General features: G+C 38.4%; 1 protein-coding gene across 1 annotated transcript; it reads left to right on the top strand.

Moving 5' to 3' along the window:
* Nucleotides 1–897: 897 nt before the first annotated feature.
* zc3hc1 (zinc finger, C3HC-type containing 1) lies at nt 898–26,745 on the top strand. Its single transcript, XM_036577076.1, has 10 exons — nt 898–1,132; nt 6,297–6,399; nt 6,588–6,738; nt 6,836–6,919; nt 7,001–7,128; nt 12,088–12,224; nt 17,112–17,358; nt 17,600–17,785; nt 23,142–23,354; nt 26,520–26,745. The coding sequence occupies exons 1-10, from the start codon at nt 999–1,001 to the stop codon at nt 26,565–26,567; spliced, it is 1,431 nt and encodes a 476-aa protein (XP_036432969.1). The 5' UTR covers nt 898–998; the 3' UTR covers nt 26,568–26,745.
* The last annotated feature ends 1,123 nt before the right edge of the window (nt 26,746–27,868 follow it).

Genomic DNA, 27,868 nt, shown 5'->3' with positions numbered 1-27,868 from the left:
TCTAAGGGTGCTTTTATTAGATCTAAGAAAAGCTGGATAGAGGAGGGTGAACAAAACTCTGCATACTTTCTTAGGTTTATAGAAAATTCACTACAAAAATAACTCAATTCATCAACTGGATTCAGGAATTTCCTATTTCCTAACACATTTGTTTTGGGGATTTTTTCTTTAGAAGTATTGAAACACTTTACAAAATGATAATTATTCAACTAGATTGAAATCTGGCACCTGTCCTATTTAATCCTACCTATTTTTTGATTGATACATATCAAAAATAGTAATCTAAATGGTATTTCTGTCACTGGCAAATAAATAATCATTAGCCAATTAGCTGATAATACAGATGTGTTAACAGATTCAGCTCAGATGTCCAGGGCTCTTGACAATATGCATTTTCTTTAGCCTCTAGTCTCCACCTGAACATAAATAAACATGACATTCTGGCTATAAAAGAATCACGATTGCCAACTGCGCAATTCCAGTGAAGGACTTGGTAGTCTATTCAGAGACTATTATAGACTAGCTGGTCAGGTGCCTTTTAAATTTTACTCTTTTTTAACTTTGATGAATAAAGGTCACTGTCTCGTCTGCTTCTGTCTGTTGCTGGAATGGCCCAGTAAGTAATATAAGTAGGAGAGTTTTTAACGTCTGGCAAGATTTCTCAAGATATGTAGTTGACAATATCCTGGCTGATTTCTCTGTGCTTTTTTTAAACGTAGTGTTTTTAACCATTGACGGCTGCTATTAAAACAAGAATCAGGTCTATCTAATTAATTTACCGATTTAATTGTCTGAATTCTACTCATGTCCTGCGTCCAAGACCACATACTATCATACTAATTAGCGTGACAACTACGGCAAGTACGATAGGTGGCGGTATGCGGATCTAGTTTACGACCCGCCATAACCCACAGAAGAAGTGTGACCACTTCCACAACACACGCATTACTCTAAAATACGAAAAAGTGGAGGCAGACTGTTGCGGCTTTTGACAAAACATGGCAACGTCAGGGAATAGTGAATGTCGTCTGGAACACCGTGATAAATCAGAAAAATTACATGTAGTATCTCCCTTAAAAATTCGACAACTTCTCCGGGAGGGTTTTGCTTCAGAGGACAATGTCTTAAATCGGTATGTACAAATACAAATAGCGAAAAGCAGTAACGTTAGCCTCTCAGCTTTTAGCTACTAGCTACAGTAATTGCAGTTATGCATGCTGGCCAACGCAAGTCACATTCCTGATACCTAGACAGTCTGTTATCTGTGCATGACTTGCTCTTTTGAGACGGCTTTTATGTTCTCGCACGATGCCAAGTTGTTGTTGGTTCGTGTTCACTAGCTGGCGTTTTTTTTAATAGTAACGCTAACCTAGCTGGCTAGATTTGGAAGTTGTCGTTAAAGAGGTGTGGAATGCAGAAAGTCTGTATATACTTTCATGCTGATATTTTGGTCTAGATTTAGATTTGGGACACAGCAGTAAGGTTGTTTTCATATTTGGCATTCACTACGAATTATTTTATCTTTTCGGTTTTGCCTGATCGAAATGCGCAAAATGATCAGAGTAGACAAAGGAGGATCCAGAGTCCAGAGAATATATTTTTTATTCTTATCCGTTTTTCCGTTATTAAGGGACGCTATTGATCTCCTTCAGAAATTACATATTGTGAGGTTTCTAACAGTTTAACGTTTTAAATGTATTTGAATATTTATACTTATAAATAAAACTATAAATTTTCAGAGTTTTTTTGTTTTATTTGTTTATTTGACAGGGATAATACAGATAACCATTGTTACATAAAATGCAACATATTTAATTTGTATAGGCCATCTAGCTTAAGCTAATTTGCAGTCCCAGTTCCCTCAATGTGTTTTTAATGTATAAATAGTACTTAGAACAGGTTTGTTTGTTGAACTGGTTTAGCTACTAAAACAGTGATGGATTTTTCAGTCTATCAAAAATAAATCATTACTAGTCTGTATACCTTAATGCAGCTAATACACCAGTTAACAAGATCGTTCCAGAAGTGACTTGGCTGTTTAGTGCAGAACAAAAGAAAAACACTACAGCATGCAGGGCAGTGGTACTCCAGGACCAGGAATACAGGAATAAGAACCACAGCTGTAGTCTATGTAATAGGCTCTGCTTCTTGCAGCCAGATTCTGAAGCTGAAGCTACCTGATCACAAATTTCACAGAGTCTCTGTCTTTAGCTAAAACTCACAAAATGGGGGCTGCCGACTGCTGAGGTGCACAGTGCCTATCCACTGTAGAATCACTCACTAAAGAGTTCCAAATTGTTTCTGGAAGCAACCTTAGCAAAAGAACTGCATGTTAGAAGCTTCATAAAATGGGTTTCCATGGCTGTGCAGCTACACACAAAGCTAAGAACAAAATGCACAATGCGAAGCGTGGGTGTGTTTGTGTGGGGGGGTAGTGTAAAGCATGCTGCAACTGGACTCAGCGGAAATGTATTCTGTGGAGTGACAAATCGCGGTTCTGTATGTAGCAGTCTAAAGGACGAGTCTGGGTTTGGCAAATGCCAGGAGAACCTTACCTGCTTGACTGCGTTGTGCCATTTGTGAAGTTTGGTGGAGGAGGGATAATGCTATGGGGCTGTGTTTTCCAGGGGTTGGCCTAGGCCCCTTGGATGCAGTTAAGGGTAATCTTCATGCTTCAGCATACCATAGCATTTTGGACAATTTTATGCTTCCAACTTTGTGGGAACAGTTTAGGGAAAGCCCTTTCCTATTCCAGCATGGCTGTGCCCCAGTGCACAAAGCAAGGTCCAGAAAGTCATGGTTGGGTGAGTTTGGTGTAGAAGAACTTGGCTGGCCTGAACAGAGCCTGACCTCAACTCCATCAGACACCTTTGGGATGAACTAGAATGGAGATTGTGAGCCAGGCCCTCTCGTCTAACATCAGTCTCTGACCTCACAAATGGTCTTCTGGATGAATGGGCAAAAATTCCTACAGACACACTCCAAAATCTTGTGGAAAGCTTCCCAGAAAACTGGAAGCTGTTATAGCTGCAAAGACGGGACCAACTCCATATTAATGCTTATGAATTTAGAATGGAAGCTCCTGTAGGTGTAACGTGTAGGTGTCCCAATACTTTTGTCCATATAGTGTATAAACTTGGAATTTGTTCAACAAATTATATGACTTTAGACATATACCTATGTAGTAAACTTTGTGACAGGTTAGGAAATTAAGGCATAGCTCCCCAGGAGAGTGTGAGGGATTTGTAACAGGAAGATGAAAAAAATATGAGAAACACTGAGACTAAAAGCTCTGAAAATGAAGTACAGGAAAACAAGTAACTTTTCTAGAATGATGTAGTTCATTGACTTCAACAACTATGCAAATACAAGTCATGCAAAAACTATGCTGCTCTCCTGGGATTTTGCATAATTTTTTTTAAAGATCTGTTACTTACCATTCCAAAGTCAAAAGACCTATTTAATAGACATCTTCTGTTGAGACCCCTTATCAACATTAATTATAAATAGAGGTCATTGTAAAACTGTGACTGGCCATATTTGTGTTCTGTCTGCTAAAAGGCCTCTACTGACTTTATACACTTTATATTGGTATGTTCTGCTTGGACAATGATCGTCGATTGCAATGAACAGTCGTATGCAAAAGTTTGAACATCCCCGGTCAAATTCCATATTTTGTTGATTTTCCAAGTGAAGTTAACACATCATTTCCATCACATATTTCAATCTTTAGTCCTTGTAGGCCAAAGCACTGAGTACTTCAGCAAGCTGCCTCATTAAACACACCTGATTCAGCTCATCAGCTATTTAACAAGGCCTTCATGAACTAAATTCAGTGCGGTAGATAAGGGTAAACACTGATCTCTGCAGCACTTTAGCCTGGAACGTTTACAGTTTGACATGCCTGATCCATGTGAAACAAACATAAATATGTTGGGGTTTTTTTGCAGATTGAATTTAACACACACGGTTTTAACATTAACAAAATTATCATAATAATGTACATAAAATATAAAATGTCATACGTTTGTTAAAATATTTTGTTTTATTCCTCCCAATATGTTAAACTCAGCAAACAAATTGTAATTTTGCATAAAAATATGCAGAAGTGAGTTTTCTGTAGAGGATGTGTAGTTAGTACCACTTATTAATCAATAAAAAATGTTATTTGACCACAGAAATATTAGATTGTATTTTGTGAATGCTTTGCTTTCGTTTCGTGTTTCAGAGTTACTAGTTAATGTTAGAGCACATTAGCATTAAATCAGTCTAAAGTCAAACTGTAGAATTTTATGTAGCAGGAGACCAGCATAAAAGGGTTTACTTGCAGATAAGTTTGCTGCTGTAGGGTCTGGCAATATGGCAACCCAGGCTAACTGCCTCATTCAGATATCTTTAGGAAAATGCTGCAGATGTGCTTAAGCATCGAGAGAAACAAAAGTTACCTACATACTAATTGAAGTGCTGCTACAAGAGACAGTACACTGCCCAACTTCATGTAAACTTTTGTCACTGTCCTGCTACGGCGCATTAAAGCCTTAGTGCTAGCTTGTTGCCAAGTGCACATTATCAAGAATGTATAGTCATGAACGAATGGTCAAAGAAGCGCCTGAGGTAGTGCAGTTGTTTCTCTAGCTAGGCTAATTGTGATGAGTGAAGTTAACTAGTGTTAGCTTAAGTGCTAGCAGAGCTGACTGGGCTGACTAGGAAGCTTCCTTCTAAACTAACACAAAAATCTACCGATTTAACCCACAATAGCTAAAAGATTTCCACGTCACGTCAAGTCCTGTGCAGCTGGGTTTGACGGCATCCACAATTGCTCTCTCCGTTGCCCAGCACGCCATCAATGCTGGCATGAGTGTCACTTGTTCATGCTAGGGGCCCTCCTCCACCACTGGCGGCTGACTTGAGCTGGACGATGTTTGCCTTCCAGATGTTATGTGACAGGCAAGCACGCCTGGTCACAGTGGGGATGATGGCAAGCGCAGTGAGCTGTCTGCCGTCCATTGTGCACCTGACACAGCCACGAACCGCTCTGCTGCTTGCAATGGCGCTCTCACGCTGTGAAGACTTCGACGGTCCCACCTTCGCAGTCCTCCCTGTTACTGTCCCCACCCTCATTCCTTGCCGTGTATAATCTGGCCTCAAACCTTCTAATGCCAGCCTCGCCGTCAAGCCTTGCCAGGCTGTCTTTCACTTGGAGCATCACAGCACCATTCTCATTGTCACAGTCTTTCGCCAGGGGCAGTGGGGGGCTGTTATACCACCCCTGATCCTAGTGTAGCGTCAGCATAGAGTTAAAAAAACAGGAAAGGCCGTGATTCCACTGTGAGAAGTGCTCTTTATTAAACACCAAGGTAGATGGGCAGATTCAGCTGTGCTGAAACTGTCACTGGTGCTGTTAACTGGCAAGTAAGTAAGTAAGATAAGATAACAAGGATGTTCTTTGGGAGATGAAAATGAAAAATTAATGTAGTGTATTGTATTGGAACTACCCTTCACAAAATTTATAACTTATTTTAATCATGGGTGTTTTGTTGAAATGATTAATTGAGTTGTCGGTGCTACATGGTGCTACACTGTACTACACAAGTAACCGTGATAAAAGTAGTTATCCTCCATAAATGTTTACATGTTAATTTGAAACATTTCTATAATCATTAAATAACCTTTTCAAAACATTTCAAGACCAGATCAGTAGAAAGTAATGCTGTTGTAATCTGTGTGTGCCTGCTCACTAAACTTTTAAAATTTTCAGTCTTTGTTCCTCAGTCATTAGCAAAAATTAAACCACCTTGGGCGCCACAATATTTTATGTCCATTTTATCTTCTCGGCTCTAAATGTCTCTCAGTATGTGCTAGTGTGTTAGTATAGGCCAGGGGTCGGCAACCCAAATGTTAAGAAGAGCCAGTTTGTCCTTTCAACAAAAATTAAACCATTCGTCTCCAAATTATCCATGTTCGTCTTAGATCTTTCCTTTACCTTTTTGTTAGCTACTAGCTAGGTGAGATTGTTATCTGCATTGCTATGTGACTAGCAGTCTGCGTGCCAACCTTCAGGGTAAAAGGTTGGTGAATTAGCAGATACACATTAACATTTTTAAGTAACGTTTAAGATCATTTATTGTTAAAACCGTTAGAATGATCAGAAAATGATTATTTTACTGCAAAGGAGGATTATTTTATTTTTACTTAAAAATCTAATTCTGCTATGGAGCCGCAACAGGGCAGTAAAAAGCCATATGTTACTGATCCCTGACCTAGGTAATATCAACTCTTTGTCTTCTTTATTTCAGGTCAGCTCTGATTTCAAGCTCCCTGGCTTCTGGTTTTGTGAGTGATGCGCCATCTGAAGCTACAAACAGAGCTGCTTTTTTTGACAGAGTGGAAACATACTCTATATCCTTTTTATGCTTTTCATAACTTTCTTTGAATGTTCATTAAAATATGTAGAAAAGTTTGGTGATGATTTGTAAGCAAGACCTTTTGTTTTCACTTAAATTCAAATGACAAAATGGGAAATGAGAAGAAGTTTGAGTAACCTTTTATTTGTTTGAACTTTGTGAAATCTTTCTTAATTTTCAAACTGTTTGAAGTGGTCTGGAAAGCCCTCTGTTCTCTCACCATTAAAATGTGCTCAGTATGGCTGGATAAATGTAGACAATGACATTCTGAAGTGTTCCAGTTGTCAGGCATTCCTTTGTGCATCTATTCAGGCAACCCTGGATTTCCAAAAATGTGAGTTAGAATTAAAAACATGTTTGTAGTTAAGCTTGGGATGGGATAAGCTAGCAAGCTTGCTAATCCTGCCCTTGCATATTTTTTACTTTTAAAGATGAAGAACGGATTTTGGAGTTGACAAGGCAACTTCAAACCCAACATGAACAATTCTGTTCGTGGCCAGATTTCCCATGCCCTGGTAATTAGAGCTTTACATAAGCTAAGTTCTTACAGCCTTTTATTTATAATATCCGTATGGCAGTAATTTTTTTTGTTGTAGATTGGTTCTGGATGGTTCCAGTCAATGAGCCTGAAGAAGTGCTTAGTGCTTTCCTAGAGCGTTTCAAGAGTGCTTGTCTTCTACAGCAGCAGTTACCTACCCTGAAGCCAGAGCAACTCAAAGCCATGGTGAGAAGGCTTATAATTTCCATTTTTTTGCAGTTGTCTTACTTATATATCCATTCACAGTAATAACATTGTTTATCCTTAAAAATGCAATAGTGGGCTGTTGGTTGTTGGCAGATGGACGTCAACCTCTCTTTCTAAAGTGATTGCTGGGTCTTTGTAGTGGATAAAGAAAATGCTTGAAAGAGGAATACAAAGCAACCATAGAATGATAAAATTAGCCTTATTGATCCACACAAACTTGCAAACAATCAGTGGAGTAAATGATCTGCAAATGCCAGTGTTACCTCCCATTTAATTCACAGATTTTTTTTTCAGCTGGTGTGTGACTTAAGTGCCTATCCTTCTGAGTAATTTAGAATTTTCACACAGTCACTCAAATCAGGCCTTGTCATTTCGGAAGTGCTTGTGTGGTCGGGATTTTCAGAGCCAAGTTGTCTGGAGCAGTATGCTTCTCGTAGGGTCTTCCAGGTCAAACAGGCCTGGAGTGAAGTCCCAGAACACAATCACAATCCCAAATCGCATATGAACAACAGACACAATATATTGTGTACCCTGCCCGGTAGAGGTTTCCTGGGACCTACCCCTGGAGCTAGGCCTGGGAGCAGTGTTCCTGATGGCTTGAAAAGGCAATGTGGAGGGACCATGTGTGCCCACCATCTGCAAGGTTCAGCATGAGGGGACCAATGCAATGTTGTGGAGGCTGGAAGGTGGCTCCTCTGCTTTTTTTGCAGATAATGTCTTTTGTCTCCATCCCTGGAGAGTAAAACTGCATGTGAAACAGTTGTTATGCATAAGGCAAGGCTCTCTGTGTACAAGGCAGTCTCCATTTCCACACTCACCTATGGTCATGAGTCCATGGCCATACCTTTACAGGGTGAGGAGCTCAGTCGTCCAGGAGGAGTTCAAAGTGGAGCCACTAGGTCATTAACTTACCTATTTCACTTTACTGCTGGCAGATTTAATATTATTCACCCAGCGACTGGAATATTTAATCAGAGAGGTTTCATACGATCTTTAATTTAACTCAGTCACTGGCACAGTTTTTTGTTGCCACTTGTTTTTGGCATATTGCACTACCATAGTTAGCCGTTTAACAAACACTGCTTGTCTGGCTTGTTGCAAACTAATGGTGCTATAACTGTGCTGCACAATATTATACAACCTCAGTTCCAAAAAAGTTGGAACACTGTGTAAAATGTAAATTAAAACAGAATACAATGATTTGCAAATCTCATAGACCCATATTTATCATTTAGAACTTGATGGCAGCAACGCATCTCAAAAAAGTTGGGACAGGGCAACAAAAGGTTGAAAAAGTAAGTGGTACTAATAAACAGCTGGAGGAGCAATTTGACTCACATGACTGGGTATAAAAAGAGTATTTTAGAGAGGCAGAGTCTCTCAGAAGCAAAGATGGGCAGAGGTTCACCAATCTGTTAAAACTGCGTCTAAAAATTTTGGAACAATTTCAGAAAAATATTCCTCAATGTGAAATTGTGAAGACTTTGGACATTCCACCATCTACAGTACATATTATCATCAAAAGATTCAGAGAATCTGGGAAAATCTTTGTACGCAAGAGACAAAGCCGACAGTAAATATTGGATGCTTGTGATCTTCGGGCCCTCAGGCAGTACTGCATTAAAAACAGGCATGATTCTGTACTGGAAATCCCTGCATGGGCTCAGGAACACTTCCAGAAATCATTGTCTGTGAACACAGTTCACTGTGCAATCCACACATGCAAGTTAAAGCTATATCATGCAGAGAAGAAGCCATATGTCAGCACGATCCAGAAACGCCGCTGTCTTCTCTGGGCCAAAGCTCATTTAAAATGGACTGAGGCAAAATGGAAAGCTGTTCTAGGGTCAGATGAATCTAAATTTGAAATTCTTTTTGGAACCCATGGACGCAATGTCCTGTGGACTCGAGGGGAGGGACCATCGCAGCGCAGAGTTCGAAAGCCTGCATCTCTGATGGAATGGGGTTGCGTTAGTGCCTATGGCGTGGGCAGCTTACACGTCTGGAAAGGCACTATCAAAGCTGAACAGTATATGGAGGTTTTAGAGCAACATATGCTCCCACCCACACAATTTCCCTTTAAAGGAAGGCCTTGCATATTTCAGTAAGACAATGCTAACCACGTACTGCATCCATCATAACATCATGGCTTCGCAGAAGAAGAATCCAGGTGCCAAACTGGCCTGCCTGCAGTCCAGACCTTTCACAAATAGAAAACATTTGGCACATCAAGAAGTGAAAAATCCGGAAAAGAAGACCCAGGACTTCCGGTCCTTCTTGTTGAGCATCTAGAATCCTACATCAGACAAGAAAGGGTCAATACTCCTCTCCCAAAACTCCAGCAATTGGTCTCCTCACTTCGCAGACATTTACAGACTGTTGTTAAAAGAAGAGGGAGTGCTATGGTAGACATGGCCCTGTCCCAACTTTTTTGAGATGCGTTGCTGCCATCAAGTTTTATATTAGTTAATAAATGGTAAAATGTCTCACTTTCAACATCTGATATGTGTTCTATGTTCTATTGTGAATAAAATATGGGCCTATGAGATGTGCAAATCATTGCATTCTGTTTTTATTTTCATTTATTTACATTTTACATAACGTCCCAACTTTTTAGAATTGTACTTCATATTAAGTTTAAACAGAAGAGGCAATCAGTTTACAGTCTTTAGTGAAAACAGATTAATAAATGCTAAATGCAAAAGTATAACTTAGTTCACATACCTTTCAGCTGGAAAACAGCATGTTTTGAAAGGTAAAATGTTACATTTGTTGATTGGTAGTGGTAGTAAAATGTATACCTCATCACAGAGCTAAGATTTACTTCTTATTCACAGACTTCTTATTTCAGTTTTCCTGTCCACCTTAAATGGCTCAGCAGTTACTTTCTGGCACCCATGAGCAGAGGTGTAAGTAACGAATTACATTGACTTTTGTTACTGTACTTGAGTACAGTTTTCCCTGTAATGGTACTTTTTTGAAGTAGATTTAAATCATAGTATTTTTATTCTTACTTGAGTTAATTTTTAATTAAATACTTTTACTTCGCTACTTTAATTTTCATAACGTTACTGAGTAAAAATAAATTACAGCGTATCAGATCAGAAACCAGTAAGAAAGACGCACGGTTAAATTTAAAAGATTCAAAAAACAGCAGCTCAGGCAGGAAAAACACTACAGAGATGTCCAGTTTAGTGAAGAAGGACAAAGGAGAACTAAACCAGCTCACACGAGGAACAGTCCAAATCCAAAAGGTCATCTGTATTCATTTTCACATGAACTAAGGAAAACCGCGTTATCAGCGGCCAAACACAAAACCTGCGGAGATCTGCTCTCACAACTCGACTCCAGTCTGAGGCAGCGTTAGCTGAGCTAGCTGGCTGATCTGAGCTAAACAGGTACTGTTTTTACGGGTTTCTTGTTTCTTTTGTAATGCTTCTGTTTATTTAACTTGAAATCTGTTGCGTATATTTAATACAAGTGTCTGTCAGCTACGTTAGTTAACAGGTGTTGCCCACAGCCAACAGTTCACCCGTTTAAAATACAGCCTAGTTTAGCTGCTGTTTTGGAAATAAATGGTCGTGAATGGCTGAGATAGAAATCTAGTCTAATACAGATTCTTCATACAGATTGTGTTGCGCTGTCATTGGCTGGCCTGATCTGACCCCTCTCTCTCTCTCTCTCTCTCTCTCTCTCTCTCTCTCTCTCTCTTCAGTACTCTTTACACCCCTGCCCATGAGGCACTTGTGAAGTGTTAGTTAGCTAATTCCAAATGTGATAAATCCACTAAATGATGTTAAATGTAAAATGAGCTTAAGCTTGATGTTTACCTGCATTCTCACTGGGATGCATCCTGTGTGCTGTTTAACTGTAGCTGCGTCTGAATATCTGAATAGACCTTCCTTTCCTTTTTGCTTTCCCTGATCTTTCTCTAATATTTGATCTAGTGTCATGTAGTTCCACATGCTAGTCATCTCTGCAAACATATTTAGCAAGACCGTGGGCTTCAGATCTGCCAAAATTATGGAAAGTAGATAGTAAATATAGAATAATTTAGCTATTCTGTTTCCCAGGCTCTATAGCCTATTGATTTTTCTATCCGTAATTATTAATATTATGCCAGTGATTAACTTGTTGTTGTTGTTGTTGTTGTTGTTGTTGTCGTCGTCGACTCCTGGTGACCATATGGATAGTGTTGTTCCAGAATTTTCCAGGGATTTTCAATGGCTGGTTCATGATTCCTCTGATTATATCAATCCATCTTTTAACTGTTCATCCTCTTCCTCTTTTACCATCAACTTGTCTAAGCATAAGGATAATGAATTAGTTCCTTCCAGAATATATCCAAAGTAAGATAGCTTTAGTTTGGTTATCTGTGCTTTGAGAGGTGAGGCTTAATTTGGTCTAGGATCTATTGATTTGTTTTCTTTGCTGTCCGAGGTCTTTGCCAGCACCAAAGTTTAAAGGCATCTATATTTTTCCTGTTGTGCTTGTTTGTTGTCCTTTTGAGGATAGGATAGATCAGCCCCCCCCAAGACAAAACAAGAACCTTATAGTTACCAGAAATACAGACTGGCTTTTGGCCTGCAAGCCACAGGAAATGAAATTTTTTTTCATCTATGCACTACAGACTAGGTGTATCCAAAAAAGTGACCACTGGATGTAGATATTGACAATACGCTGGGGAATTTTTAGCTTAGTTTATTGCACTCCAACAGTATTCCCCATATTCACTATGTCCAATTTGGAGATGAACATTTTCAGTGGAGGTGGATGGAGGCCTTCCAGAAATATTGTCTCACTCCAAAATAAAATTCCTTTTTGGCTCACTTTTTTTAAGAGTCACATAACATACAGTTTTCTAATGACTATTTTGTTTTGTCATATTAGTTGCAAACCCTTCCCAGATTGATATTTAATTTATATCTGTCTTTGTAGGCACTGACTGAAGAAGTGATTAGTAGTCTGTTGCAGTTGGTTGAAGACGAGCTAAAGATGCCGGATGACTTTTCATCAGATCCACCCAACATACAGATGGCTGCTTGTGTTGTTGCCTTATGTGGCTGGGAAGCAAGGTGGGAAGATGCACTTACACATTACGCAACTAAAAGCTGATTTCCTATTGTAGTTACGTTTCACTTTTGAGGAGGGGTGTTGGCATAATGAACAGAAACAATGGGTCAAAGTATTACGTTTACTAATAATTTATTTCTGTTTCATTGCCATACATTTATTTGAAAGTTATATAGTGAGGACACATTCCCATTTTTACATTGTAAGGGTAAGGGACCGACCATTGATCTTGGCGAATGTCTTCCCTCCTCAAGTTAGTTTTAATGTGTACAGTTAAAGTTCGGCCTCTGCTAGTTGCCTGCTTTCGCTAGCTTGCGAGCTGTGCAACTTTATTCTAATGAGAAATGAATAGCTTTGAGTTTACTTTCAAATTTGCCTCCCTTGTTAGTTGCCATCTTGGCTACAGAAGGAACATTAAGAAGGGCTGAAGGGTTTATTGTTTATATTGAAATTACCGTATGAAAGATATTCATTTCCAAATTGCAAGACTTGCGAGTTTTATTAGCCAGCAGTATCTAGTCAACATATCAACAAAGTTGCCTTAACAAGTTACTAGTGCAGAAATTTAACCTAATAACACAGAGCTTGTGAGCTGTCATTAGATGAGTTAAACGTTCAGAACAACCAAACTACATGACAACACAATCACAACTAGCTGGCAGTCTGGCACAATATATTCAACATTCAAGCCCTTCAAGCCAGAAAAAGTGGATATGCTGATCTTCTTGGCCAAAATACCAGGCCTGGACCTTAATTTGTAGGAAATAATCACAATTTAATTTGCAGTCACAATATTGGTCAGAAAGATCACAGTTAGATATTTTGCTCAAATTGTTCTGGCATAATGTTATGCATCGAAAGTTTTGGTTAGTTTCTGTAAGTGGCTAGTGAGGTTAATCTAACAAAAAATAAAGAGGATAGTCAATTTAAGGTGATCACACTACTGCCGCCTCTTATAACTTTATGAACAGTTGACAGTTGAATTGGCCACGTGCCCTAAAAAATTATGCTCTGAATTTATTGAAAATATAGAATCGTTGTTAAAAAATAAAAAAAATTACTAAAATAAAGTAAATACAAAAAACTATTAAAATGTGTAATTGAGAGAAAATTGAGCTAAATGTCACACTACAAAAACTACAAACCCCAATTTCAAAAAAGTGAGGACAGTATGTAAATTAAATAAAAAACAAAAATACTACAAAGACAAGATCTTTCAAGTTTTACTTTATCAGCTTCATGCTTTTTATTTTTATTTATTTATTTTTTGGAAATGTGTGCACATATTCGTAAAAGTTGAGACGGGCAGTTTAAGACTAGGAAAGACACATAAAAAAAAAAAAATAAAAAAAAATCTCAAAAAGCTGCTGTAGTCGTGTTTGGGTATAAATGAGCAGGAAAGGACTAGTCTTTTATGAGGAAAGATGGGTTGAGGCCCACCAGTTTGCCAAAAAATGCATCAACAAATAATCCAACAGTCACAAAGTTAGGTGTTCAGGTGGGTTGCCCTCTAAGTGAAAAACATTAAAAGATGAGGGATTTTGGAGAAATCTCTATGGGTAGAGGGCAAGGCCAAAAACCACAACTGAATGCCCATGACCTTCAACCTCCTAGACAGCACTGCATTAAAAACCAGCATGCTTCTGTAATAGTTAACAATGATTCAGTTGTTGTTGCATCCACAAATGCAAGTCAAAACACATTTTGATTTACACTGCATTTTTCTAAATTTATGTGTAAGTAAATAATGAAGAGGTCTGATGTAAAATGGTTTGCATTCTTGAGAAACTTACCAAATCAGAATTGTTCACAGCAGTAGTGACAGAAACCCAACTTCTGATGCATTTAAAGGATGAAAAAGGTACCTCCTCAGAAACCATTACACAAAATGGTTATATACACAGTGCCTAATGCCTGTTTTATGACAATTTTTTTAAGTGGCAAAGAGGTACATGTTGAGCTTTATAAGGCAAAATTGTACAAAAATAAAGTATTTTTTTTTTTCCCAAGATTTAACTCTTTGTTTTACTATTATCGTGCTTATATATAAAAAAAATTTAAAGACACGTGTAGCTACACTGGTAATCTTAGATAGCAAATAAATTGACGCCTAGATATTGTCACTACCACTGTACACAGATGTCGGTTGTTAAGTTTCTCTGCAATTCATCATTTCACTTTGAGCCACTCTGTTTACATCTCAATTAAATTATGAAAAAGAAAAAGAAACCCTGTACTAGAGGTCTGCACTCCCGTGGGATTCCCACTGGACCCATTGGAGTTTACAATTACATTTACAATGTCTTGCGCTGCAGAACTAATTTTCAGCGTTGTACGCGGGAAGTATAACGATCACTTCATCATACATAATGAAAAATGATAACATGCAAAGCAACCAATAATATAAACATCACACAAACTTGTGTATCTTACAGAGATGGCGGAGCCTTCTGTCCGATGGCCAAAGCTGCTAAGCCCAACAAAAAAACAAAAATAACCATTCTGTAGTTTAATTAAGTTGGCTTTTCCAAGCCAACTTACTGTTCTTCGTAATCTTATTATTATTCTACGCTCACAAAATAAAAGTTTTTGTCCCGCAGTTTTCGAACTAGAACCACAAAACTTTGCAGGATCATAGGACCTATGCCCAATTAAGTTACTTGAGCTTTTCTAAGTGATCTGACAATTTTTTTTTTTTTAAATGATCATTTAAAGATATTTTCCCCCACAAAGTGCCACAAGTGATGTCACAATGCACATCTCTCACACACTCATACCCAGTGCACACAGACTCACATGCTTACAGCCTAATGTACAGCAATAACATCACAAATAATAGATGAGTAAATTTAAGTTGGCCATGGATTTAAGATAGCTGTGAAATTAAGGAGACATTGAATTTAAGGGAGTAGTGGACTTAAGGTTGCACACGATTCAAGGTGGCTGTGGATTTAAGGTAGCAGTTAAAGTTAGCTAACAATGGATTTAAGGTGGTTTTAAGATTCAAGGTATCAGTAAATTTAAGGTGGCAGTGAATTTCAGGTATGAGTGGTTTTAACAGCATAGCAACCACCTAACAACTCTTCAGTAACAACCTTGTACACCTTAGTAATCACCTAGCAATACTTTACCAACCACTTTGCATACCAAAGCAACTGCCTAGCAACATGTAAGCAATACTTTAGTAACCATAAACAGTCTACCACCATTTTAATGTTTTAACATAATCAGCTGGCTTTTTCAAACCAAGAATGTTCTTGTTCTTCATTTTGTTATTATTCTGCGCTCAAATTTTGTAAACTTTTCACGGTCCACAGTTTTTGATGTACGACCACCAAATGTTGCACAAACGTTCCTTATATGCGGAAATGGTGCGCTTGTGCTTACTTGACTGATCCGCAATACGGTTTTTGTTAAAAAATGAAATTTTTACCATTGAAAATGAATGGCAGAATGTTCAGAATGTACACTGTATTTGCCACAAGTGATATCACAATGCACGTCGCCTACACAAATATTCATACGTAATACAGACTCACATGCTTACAGCCTAATGCACAGCAATAACAGCAGTAATAACAGTAGTAACAAACGTAAAATGGTAATAACAAATAAAACAGTAGTACCAACAGTAACAATACATAGTCAACACCCGCCCCACAGCACACACACTGAACAGACCACACACAACAACACACACACACACACACCTACACAACGCGCATCACACACTCAACACAACACAAACATACCACAAAAACCCCACAAAGAACAGAAACCACACACACACGCACCACAAACACTCTCAAAATGAGGAAAGTGGGAGCAGGGTGGGGAGACACAGACTTTTCCTTTTATTTTTACAAACCAACAAAAAGAATAAGACTGCTGATAAGTCGAATTCTTGGCTGGGACTTGTCTCCACTGTCTTTCTCTCTCTCTTTCTCTCTCTCTGGGCTCTCCTACCTACTGAGAAGAGACATGGCTATAAGTATGCTGGTAGAGATAACACACTGGAGAAGTGTATTAGCTAGTTAGCCCGCTGGTTCACTGTGACCTGGCTCTCCGTTCTGCATGTGACACTCGACTACAGCCCCTCCTCTACAATGGCATATGGTGAAGTTACTTCACAGTAAGGCCGATGACAATGACCACCTTGTTTTTTCAGCGAAGAATAATGTATTTGGATGGAACTGCATGGGCGGGAGTGGGCCAAAACGTTTCGGTTGTGGGTGGGAGCGGGACAAATGATTCCGATGTTCTGTAGGAGCAGGTTAAAATCTTGCAGAGTGGGACTGAAAAAACAGTCCCCCGCAGACCTCCACCCTGTACATTTTAGTTCCTCTGCTCCCAACACACTTAATGGTCAACTAACAATCTAATCAACAAGCCCTTTCCGAGGTGTACTGGCTGTTTTAAAACAGGAAAGACCCTACAACATGCAGAACAGGAGGACCAGGATTGAAAACCTGTGTACCAGAAAATCAAGGAATATTACTGCCACAAATGAACAACAATATGATAATCATGTGCATGAATGTTAAATGGCACCTCTATATTTAAAGGCTTTAGTGATATTAATGATGTCCAAGGGTCACAAATTTCAGTCTCCACTCTGAAGTAATTAGTAAGTAATTTATTGGTTGTAATTACTGTCGATTAAATTTGCACAGATGAAATTCAGATTCCATGACTGTAAGTGGGAGCATGTCCTATGTCCTGCAAAATGTTCAAAATTTGAGGTTTCTTTAAGAGAATTGCCACTTGTCATAGACCTTATCATTCTTTTAGAAAGGCACTTAAATTGCTGCTAGGAAATATTGAGCGCCTTTGTAGAGAAGTTCCTTAAAAAGGGACTTAGTATTGCTTCTTTTTGCGTGTCTTTATAGGCAAGGTCTGTGTGCTGTGACTCTCCCCATTCTCAGCTGCACTTTCTGCATGAGGAAAGTAGGCCTGTGGAACTTCGACCAGTTGGAGGGTGTTCCAGGTGATGGGGACAACTGTTCATACTCCCAGTTGTCCACTGCGTTTCCAGAGGCGCGTGTTGGTGACAGATTGACACCTACCTCCCCCTCTCAGTCCCCAACTCCATGTCGCATGAAGCTTCGCAGCCAGGATAACACACGCACAGAGCAGGTTGTGTAAAAATCTTTTGAATGGATGCATGATCCCACTTCTTCTTCTCCCAGTACCAGTTCTGGTATTTCAGCTGTGGGTGGCAGCTGATACATAGTACCAGTCTACACTGATTCACAATTCACAATTTTATGACTGTGACTAAGAAATTGTATCAAATGTGAACCAATGACCCAGTGTTCTTAAATCACATGTTAATGTCTTATGTAGGTTTTTCTTCTGATTTTGTGTTCTAATTTAGTCTGAGAGTACATCATCCCTCCCTCGCACCAGAAGCAGGGACTCCCCTAGCCCTAATGAGGAGATAGGAAGGGGCAAAAGGCCCTTAACCCGCAGCAGAGGCCATGGAGACAACCTCACATCAGAAATGCCCTCCAGCCCCCCCAAAAAAACAAAACGCCCACGTCTCTCCTCTTCTAGTGGTTCCGTAAGTATAAACTTAGGGGAAGACAAAGAAGACAAAGTTGGTATGGTATTGTGTGTGTGTGAGTGTGTGGTATGGTATTGTGTGTGTGTGTGTATGTGTGTATGTGTGTGTGTGTGTATATATATATATATATATATATATATATATATATATATATATATATATATATATATATGTATATGTGTATATATATATGTGTGTGTGTGTGTATGTATGTATGTATGTATGTATGTGTATATATATGTATGTATGTATGTGTGTGTATATATATGTATGTATGTATGTATGTGTATGTATGTGCATATATATATAAATATATATATACACACACATACACGGGGGTGCGGGAAAAAATCGATTCTTAGATGACGTGAACGATTCTGAATTGATTCACAAATGTCAAAAAACGATTTTCTAAGTATTTAATTTATAACGTGATGTTGACGTAACGCAAAAGGCGGAATTGGAAGTGCAGCACCCGGACAGTCTGTGGCGGCACATAACAAAAACACAACTGGATGAGCGAGAAATCCGACCAGCTCCCTCTACATTAAAAGCCAGGTTAGGTCAGGAGTCGCAATCCAAATATTAATATTTTGTCCTTTCAACAAAAATCAAACCACCTTGGGAGCCGCAACATTTAATGTCCAGTATGTCTCAGTATGTGCTGATGTCCTAGTATAAGTTAGGTTAAACAATATAAACGAAAACGCAGACTTACTTCGCTCTGCTTTAAGCTTCGCCTACAGCCGCTTTCCTCCAATCTCCGCCAGAAAACTTTTCCTCAGAAAGAGATCAGTTAAATGTCTCCCAACGTTCGACTGTTTTACGAGGCTGAAGTCGCTTCTTATTCTCCAGCTTCTTGTTCGAATTTACCCGTTCCACCTTAAATTCTAACTGAGGCGCCGAATGTAAATGCGGCACCATTTAAGGTGGAACGGGAGAATTCGAAAGAGAAGCTGATTTCAGCTTCGCCACTTTTTAGTGTTTGACAGTCTCTCGTGCAGATTTAATGTACCAGGAAACCAACTGCGCTGCTTATAAATGCGAATAACGCATCGCTGCTAGGTGACCTGCAGTCCGCACGCCGGTTCTCAGTCATTGCGAAACAGGACTTTCACGCTATGTTGCACACGTCCCGTCTCAAAGATATTTTACTGACATAGCGATCCCCCCCACCTCTAAACCGAGGTTATAAAATCACTAAAGAAAACGGGTAGAATAGCTGTAACATGCTGCGTGGACATCCATTACCACTGGATCTTATTTCACTGTAACTGCGCATTTTATCGCAGATGAGTAGCAGCAGCTTCTCGTGCTCCAAACGAGCACTGAATGAGAGCATTCCAGTTCACTTGCCACAACACTTCCATTTGTTTTATTAAAAAAGATATTGGAAGTAAATTCATTATGCATCATTACAAATACTTTGCTTTAAAAGTACCAAGTCACTTTAAATAACAATAACACAGACTCACTTAGTCACTTTAAAATGTATATTGTCTCTATATTCTGTGTATATTTTGTGTATATTTAATATATTTCAGTTGGTTTTTCTTGTATTTTTATTTTTACTTATTTACTTTCTGTAGAGTGATTACCTGTGCCTCACCACAAGCATTTTAATGCATAAATGTCCTGACATGTTGTGCAAGTGACAAATAAACTTGAAACTTGAATTCGAAACTTGAGCTCACACAGTGAGAAAATATGAATGCTATATAGAAAAAAAGATGCATCGATAATCGTTTTATAATCGCATCGCAGCCCTCTGAATCGTAATCGAATCCCACCCCTTGTGTGTGTGTGTGTGTGTGTGTGTGTGTGTGTGTGTGTGTGTATATGTATATATATGTGTATATATATATATAGCCTTTTGTATATGCTTCTGTACTGCCTTGTAGAGCATTTTTGGGGAGAACTAGACCACAAGGTAACAATTTGATATCTTGTCTGGTTTGTTTACCCCCAACCTGGTCCAATTCAAGTACTTTAATGCTGGTTTTACTGGAGAGATACCGATACCTGTCTGATATTTGTATTTTCATAGATAGAGATACAGTTTTAGTAAGTTATGCTAGACTGCCAGTTAATACTACAGTAAAATCACTTACCATTGCTAGTCTATGTAACACCCTGGCTAACGTTTTTTCTCAGTAATCAGTACTGGGCACATGTTTTAGGCATATCAGGTACTGATGTATTGGTAGCATAAAAAACCCAGTATTATTTGTAATTAACATGCCTGGTTTGGCTAACCAGCACTTCATTATGTTGAATTTAACAAATCTGTTTTATATATATGTATGCATACAATTCCCCACACACACACACATACACACATACATATATATATGTGTACACGATTCTTAGATGCATCGCGATGCAGATGTGGACGATTCTGAATCGATTTACAAATGTCAAAAATCGATTTTCTAAATTTTTATTGATAACACAATGTTGACGGAACGAAAAAGGTGGAACTTTGCAAAGTGCGGAAGTGCAGTGCCCGGACAGTGCAGGGGTCGGCAACCCAAATGTTAATAAGAGTCATTTTGTCCTTTCAGCAAAAATCTAACCATTGTGAAAGCCACAATATTTTGAGTCCAAATTACAATCTTGGCTGTATGTGTCTCAGTACGTGCTAATGTCCTAGTACAGGCTAAAAATATAATACAAACAAAAACGCAGACTTACTTTGCTCTGCTTTAAGCTGTAGCTCAGCTGTATCCGCTTTTCTTGCATCACCAACTGGAAACTTTTCCACAAAAGCAGAACGGTTTCTTGCGAAATGTCTCTCAATGTTCTACTTTTTACGAGGCTGAAGTCACTTCTCGTTCTACAGCTTCTTGTTTAAATTTTCCCATTCCACCTTAAATAGTGCCTGAAGTGCCAGAATGTAACTGCTGCACCATTTAAGGTGGAACTGGTAAATTCAAACAAGAAGCTGGTGAATGAGAAGCTGACTTTGGCTTCACTTTTTTTAGTGTTTAACAGTTTCTCATTGCAGATTAAACATATCAGGAAATCAGCTGGAGTGATTATAGATGTCTGTTCATCTCCAAATTATCTTTGTCTCAAATCTTTCTCTTTGCCTTTTTGTTAGCTACTAGCTAGGTGAACTAGCGATTATAGGCTACATTAACTCCAACGTTTAAGATTATTTATTGTTAAAACAAAGCAAAGGAGGATCATTTTATTTTTACCTACAAATCTAATTCTGCTGTGGAGCTGCATCCGGCGAGTAAAAGAGCCGCAGGTTGCCGACCCTTGAGCTAGCGTATGGAAGCTCTTTGCCTTCTAAGCAGTTGAGGGGGAAAAAAACCACATTACGTGTTTCCACCCGTTTTCCGTCCGGTTGTACTTGCTGCCAACCAGAGGACCATCAAGCAAGCGATGTGAAAACTTTCACTCAACTCGGAAAGAACAACGCGAACTACAAACTCTATCACAACTTTTATTGCCAAGGATTTGCGTCCGTTCTGTCATCAAGAACCTTTCACGCTATGTTGCACGCTTTGGAGCCGAGATACAGCATCCCGTCTCAAAGATATTTTACTCACACAGCAACCCCCCACACTCTACAATGAGAGCAAAACCGAAGTTATAAAATCACTAAAGAAAACGGGTAGAACACAGGATCTTATTTCACTGTAACAGGGCATTTTATCGCAGATGAGTGGCAGCCTGTGTCTCATGTGCTCCAAACAAGCGCAGTGAATGAGAGCCTTCCAGTTCACTTGCCACATTGCTTCCGTTTGGTTTATTAATAAAAGATATTGGAAGTAAATTCATTAAAAAGAAATCCTGTAGAGAAAAAAAGATGCATCAAGATGCATCGATAATTGTTTTATAATCGCATCGCTCTGGTCCAGGAAAAAAAAAAAAAATCCACGCTGTTACTAAAACAAAGTTTAAAATCCAGGGTCTGTTATTAGGTAACACATGCTGCCTTTTAGAAACTAACTTTTTTTAAAGACACCCATGTTTATTTGAATATGAGGACACTAAGCCACATTCTGCATGTGTTACAACAGCATGGCTGCTTAATCATAAAGTGCTAGACTAGACTGTCTAGCCTGTCTGCCGTCCATAACTATTTCCCATTGAAAACCTGTGTCTTATTAAGTTCAAAATATGACAACAAAAGCCCTGTACGGTTGTGTGGCTGACGACTTGATTACCATTAAAAATGGTAAAAAAATGTTGCTTTCAAAACTGGATCATTTTATGTTTTCAGTCTTAAAATGTTCATTAAGATTTGTTAAAAGGAAAGGAAATGTAAGACAGTGGTAAACATGCTAATATCCTAACTTTTTTACAGTGTATATTTACAAAAAATGAATGAAGTTCATAAGGTAAACAATCAAATGTCATGTTTTTGTACCATTTTCAATTTAAAACAGATCAGACAGATTTTACTAATCACTGCTTTCTGTTTTAATTAGCATTTCACATACTGTCCCAATGTAAAGTCAAATGACTGAAGTGACTAACCTAGCAGTAATAGCACAACCACTCTACTGTTCCATTTAGCACTTTTACCATTTAGCAGTTGTTGTTAGATTGACAATTTAACATGGAGTCAGTGATGAATATTACTGTGAGATCTGAAGTTTATCTATCTATTTATACTATATCTCATCTACTAATGCATGAATGGCTCGTTTAAGTTCTTTGGCTCACTTGTTTCAGATAAGTCATTTTTCCATTTGGTGCACTGAGACCATGTCTGAAAATTAGTGTGCTGTAGGTTTGGTCTGCCATATTGTGAACCAAAAATAGAATGTCAAAAAAAGTTTTTTTTTTCATGATTACATGTGGAAAGTGAGAAATGAAGGGCATCAACACAGTAAAACACAGTACATTTTATGTTGCTGTAGTATGAATTTATAGTCTCTATTTAGGATGTGTCACATATAGAAAACAGGTGCTAGGGGTTTGGCACAGATTTCTTTTCGGAAACTTTCCAAGCTTTTCTCATGTTTTTAGTGTAATGTCAAACTGATGAGCAGTGATGTTTTTATGGACATAGACTGCTCTTCTTTACTAAGATTGCCAATAATTATTCAGGGCTTTGCTAGTTTCTCATTGGAGTGGGTGTAAGGATGCTAGTAAATGAGCTAGGTTATCAGCTAAAGCTTTCAAAATTGTTTTTGAATTCTTCAAATTGTGTTCTGGGGAAGTAATATTGTAACAAAAGTATATTAACATTCTCATTCAATTATTCAACATACTGTAGATAAATAAAAACATTTTCCATGTTTACAAAAAGTAATGTTTTAGTAGTGGTGAAACAATGTTTTAACTGTTATTACCTGCTGCCATAGTCACTGGAAGTTCTCTTTTGTTGCAGGAAGGACTCTTGCATAGAAATTTGTTTGATCCAGTTGCCCAACACAGAAGCTGGTGTCCTTGGGTGAATGGAGTAAGTAAAGAATGGGACCTTGAAAGGTTACTGTCTGTAGGCTGTGCGATGGAGCTTCCGCCATCAGGCTGGAGAGCCATACTTGGCCTTCTCCTGGCAAAGAAAAGGAGCCCTAGTCCACTAGGAGCTAGGCCATCTCAGGTGAGCAAAGCACTTTACACAGTCATTTTCAATTAGAAAATTGGATTTTCATGTGTATTGAATTTTATTGCATATAACAGAGTTGTTTTTTGTCATAGCTTAATTAGGCTTGAGGCAACTAATTATAGTAACACCTCTCACCATCTGTTTCCATCTATCAAAACTGATTAGCCATGCTGTAGCTTTCCACACAAGAAATGGCTTCCTTCACAAAACATGAATGGGGGCTTAAAAATGTTTTACGCTGTGAATACATTAGCTATGAGAAACAAAAAAAGACAACTTATAACTACCGTAACAGTGTCTTTTAGGCTCCTTCACAAGGTGTAGCAGTTTTATTATGTGAACAAGAAATTATTTATTGTCTGTAAACTGATTTACTACACCTATTGCAAAAACTACCAAACCATACCAAGTACAATGTTAGCTAACATGTTTATGACCAGAAATCATGTTTAGTTTCACCAGTTTAAGCTTACAGTGCAGGCACTGTGGTGTTGTCACATAACCAGTCATTCTGAAACTGGATACTCGAGAAAGTACTGTGGATATGTAGTAGCAGTCTGCAGTCCACATTTACGGCTGCTTTTTGTCACACTGAAGTCAAGCTTAGACAATGTGTTGCTGGTGCTCTTGTTTTGTTTGGGTTTTTTTTGTTGTTGTTTTTGTTTTTGTTTTTTTTGTTTTTTGAAAGCAACCCACAATAGTGTTGTCACTTGCCAGTGGCTAGGAGGTGGGATTGGACAGTGGTACACTATATGGCCAGAAGTATGTGGACAATACTCCTAATTATTGAGTTCATGTGTTTTATTCACAATTATTGCTAAGGTGTGTATAAAATCAAGTACATAGCCTTGCAAGCTCCATAGATAACCAGGGCCGTAGAATGGGTCATATTGAAGAGCTCAGTGACTTTAAAATATCGTAGAATGCCACCCCTGCTGTAAGTCAACTTATGACATTTCTGCCGTTCTAAATGGTCAGACGTGAGGGCAATTAGTGTGGAAAGGAAGTGTCTCTGTATTGACATTTCAAGAGCTGTGCCTTTGGAAGTTCATGAAATTAGTTTATAGCCAAGCAGCTGGACACAAGCCGAAGATCACTATGTGCAATGCCAAGCGTCGGCTAAAGTGTTGTAACGCCTTTGGACTTCGGAGCAGTGGAGACGTTTTTCTGGAGTTATGATTCACGCTTCGCTGTCTGGCAGTGTAATGGATGAATCTTAGTTTTGGCGGATGCCAGGAGAACCGCCATGCACATTGCCAACAGTACAGTTTGGTTGAGAAGGGATAATGATCTGGGGCTATTTTTCAGTATTTAGGCTAGGCCCTTTAGTTCTAGTGAAGGGTATTGCTCATACTCCAGCATGCATTTGAAACAATTATATGCTTCTAACTTTGTGGCAAAAGTGAGGAAGGCCCATTTCTGTTCAAGCATGACTGTGCCCTTGTGCACAATGCGAGGTCCATAAATACATGATTTGATAGTTTGCGGAACTCTCCTGGCCTGCAGAGAGCCCTGACCTCAACCCCACTGAACACCTTTGGTATAAGAACAACAATTGCAAGCCAGACGTTCTCATCCAATGTCAGTGCCTGACTTGACTGAAAGGGCACAAATTCCCCAAAACAAACTCCAGATACTTGTAGAAACCCTTCCCAGAAGAATGGAGGCTGTTACAACTATAAAGGGGGGGTCTCCAAAGTAGTGCCCATGGTTTTGGAATGGAATGTTCAACAAGCTCATATAGATGTGATGGCCAGGTGTCCGCATACATGGCTATAGCTTATTTATATACTTTAACCAACACCTCTTTGAGACCTGAACTCACCATGGTTATCAAGAAAGATTATCACCAGCAAAAATCTCATTTAAATAGTGTTTATTCCATCTTTTTGCAGGTGTTATCATTTGTGTAGTTAATGTTTGTACATTACTCACATAATGCTCTTTAGCTACACATGAAATCTACTGCACTGCACATGCAAAATACTATTTTTTGTTTGGTAAATCAGGGCCAGAGTTGTCCATTTATAAATTTGATATTCCAACAATTAATTTGTTATGGAAGCCTGTCAGTTGCAAAATCCAAATGAAAATGTAATATGTAAATTTTCTGTGTATTCTTATGTTTGAATTGAAATTTCCCACTCATGTGCAATCTTGGACTCAAAAATTCTAACTCAGTTTTACCATTTTAATTTGTACATTTAAAATTGGTACACTAGTATTGCCATTTCATTTATACAGAGATTTTTTATTATATGGTAAGTGTCAATGATAATTAAAATCGAATTTACCTGTGCGGTTTTGCAATCCTTAATAATGCATTTGAATTATCAAAGTGAACACAAACCTAGAAAGATGACAAAATTCAAATGCAAAAAAGGGAAACGGCACTTCTCTATGCAATTACTTATTCTCAACTACTGCTCTTATTGTGTGGCAACATGCCTTTGGAAAATTTGTTCAGTTCAACCAGATTGCATTTTCATTTTCACAGACTTCCTAACCTATCCATCATCCCATCAGGATGGGGCCAACAGCATGCTCAGCGGAAATGGCTTTATAATTTTACACCATTATTGCATAAACACATAAAGCATAAATATAAAATTTGGGAAACACATTTTAATTTATTTAAAGCTAATTGTAAATTGTCTAAACCTCTGTGTAAATGATGTAAATGTCAATATTAGAACACCAAATGGCAAATTAACATAAAAAAACTGAATTTTAGTTTTCATTTTGTGCCTAAAATTGCACACGAGTGGGAAATTAAATTTAAAAACACAAGAATACATTGCCATTTTACATATTATATTTTCCTTTTGATTTTGCGAATGATGTGCTTCCATAATATGTACTGTGACTGTGAGTCGTATAAATTAGGGAGATTGTCATTTTCAGTGTTCATAGTACTCAAATGAGCATGGAGATGAGCAAAAGGAATAACTTAACTGACATGGAATGTGGCATGGCATGTCACACACAACCTTTGGTTGGATGCTTCCAGGCACAAACATTGTCAAATTTTTCCAGGAAATTAAACCATATGTTGTTTGCATGTACTGCATGTTTTACTATTTTTTGACTATGATTGTAGAGGTTATGAACTTAAAATGCTTATTTCATCTTCTGATCTCCGCATCTTTTCTCCTCCAGGGTCCTGAGGACAAGTCAAAAATGGTGTTGTCCATATTCCGTCAGTAGCTGTTCATTTGGTTTTCTCAGAGGAAGCAAGAAAGGATGCCAGAACCATGACTCTTACTGGGCTCAAATGTTTCCCTGTTCTTAGTAATTATGGTACTGGTGTTGTTCCATTACGTGAGTTGTATTTGTATGCTGTTAGAGCATGGTATAGTAGAATAAAATTAAATACACTTGCTAAGTCTCATGGAGTGAGCTTTCTACTGAAAAAGCCTATGATACTGACCCTGCGCTTTGCTTCACAATGATTGTGTGACAGCAGAAAAAAGAAACTGACCAGTGTTTCACCAATCTTGTTGTACTCTTGGAAAAAAAGTTTTTAGAAAACAGACTTTTATTACATATGTACAATATCAGCAAATCACTTATTTCCTCTATAGTCATTTCCCTGTGTAATATGTCTACTATTCTATTAAAATCTCCTTAAAAGTTTATGTAAGATTTTGAATAATGCTCATAGAAGTTGATGGCATATTTCAAGGTTCTAAATGCAGCAACAACCATCAACATAATCCTCAACATTTTTTACATGGGGTTATGTAACCCTTTTTAAACTAAAACCAAAGAGAAACACACCTTTTATCTTTCTATGTCAGGTCAGCAACATATGGTGTGCAAGACACTGAAGATAAACTGTAAAGCCCAAACACAGTAAAAAGATTTTTCTTTTTAAGAAAAAAAATTATTTGTACACTTGACCATCAAAACTATATGCGCTTTATTGGGTATCTCATTCCAAAACTATGGGCCTTAGTATGGAGTTGAAAGCATAAAGTTGTCTAAAATGTCTTAATATGCTGCCTTAACATTGCCCTGGAACTAAGGGTACAGACTCAGACCATTATCCCTCACCAAACTTAACTGTTGGCACTATGCATTCTGGTAGTGAGTGATCTTCTGCCATTTGCAAAACCCAGATTCGTCCATCAGACTGCCAGATAGTAAAGAATCGTTCCAGAGAACACATTTCCACTGCTACAGAGTCCAGGGGTGGCGTGCTTTGCACATAGTGATTTTAGGCTCTGCTTGGTCATGAAAACACATTTCATGAAGCTGGAGGTGGCTACTCTGACTGTGCAAGCTGAACTCTTCTCTGTGATGCACTCAGTGCTTGCCTATGGAGACTGCATGGCTATGTACTGGATTTTAAATACATGTTAGCTATACATGCAGCCAAAACACCTGAACTCAATAATTAGGAAGTGTTGTTGGGACCAATGGGTATCCCCTTCAACCCTAGGCCTCCAACATAATATTATTAAAAAAAGAAATCTCTTAATACTGGTTAAACACTTACACTAATA

This window comes from Colossoma macropomum, unplaced genomic scaffold (genome assembly GCF_904425465.1).
Source record: "Colossoma macropomum unplaced genomic scaffold, Colossoma_macropomum, whole genome shotgun sequence".
NCBI classification, from domain to species: Eukaryota; Metazoa; Chordata; class Actinopteri; order Characiformes; family Serrasalmidae; genus Colossoma; species Colossoma macropomum.
The sequence above is the reverse complement of the archived record's forward strand: the minus strand, read 5'-3'. Positions and strand labels throughout refer to the sequence as shown.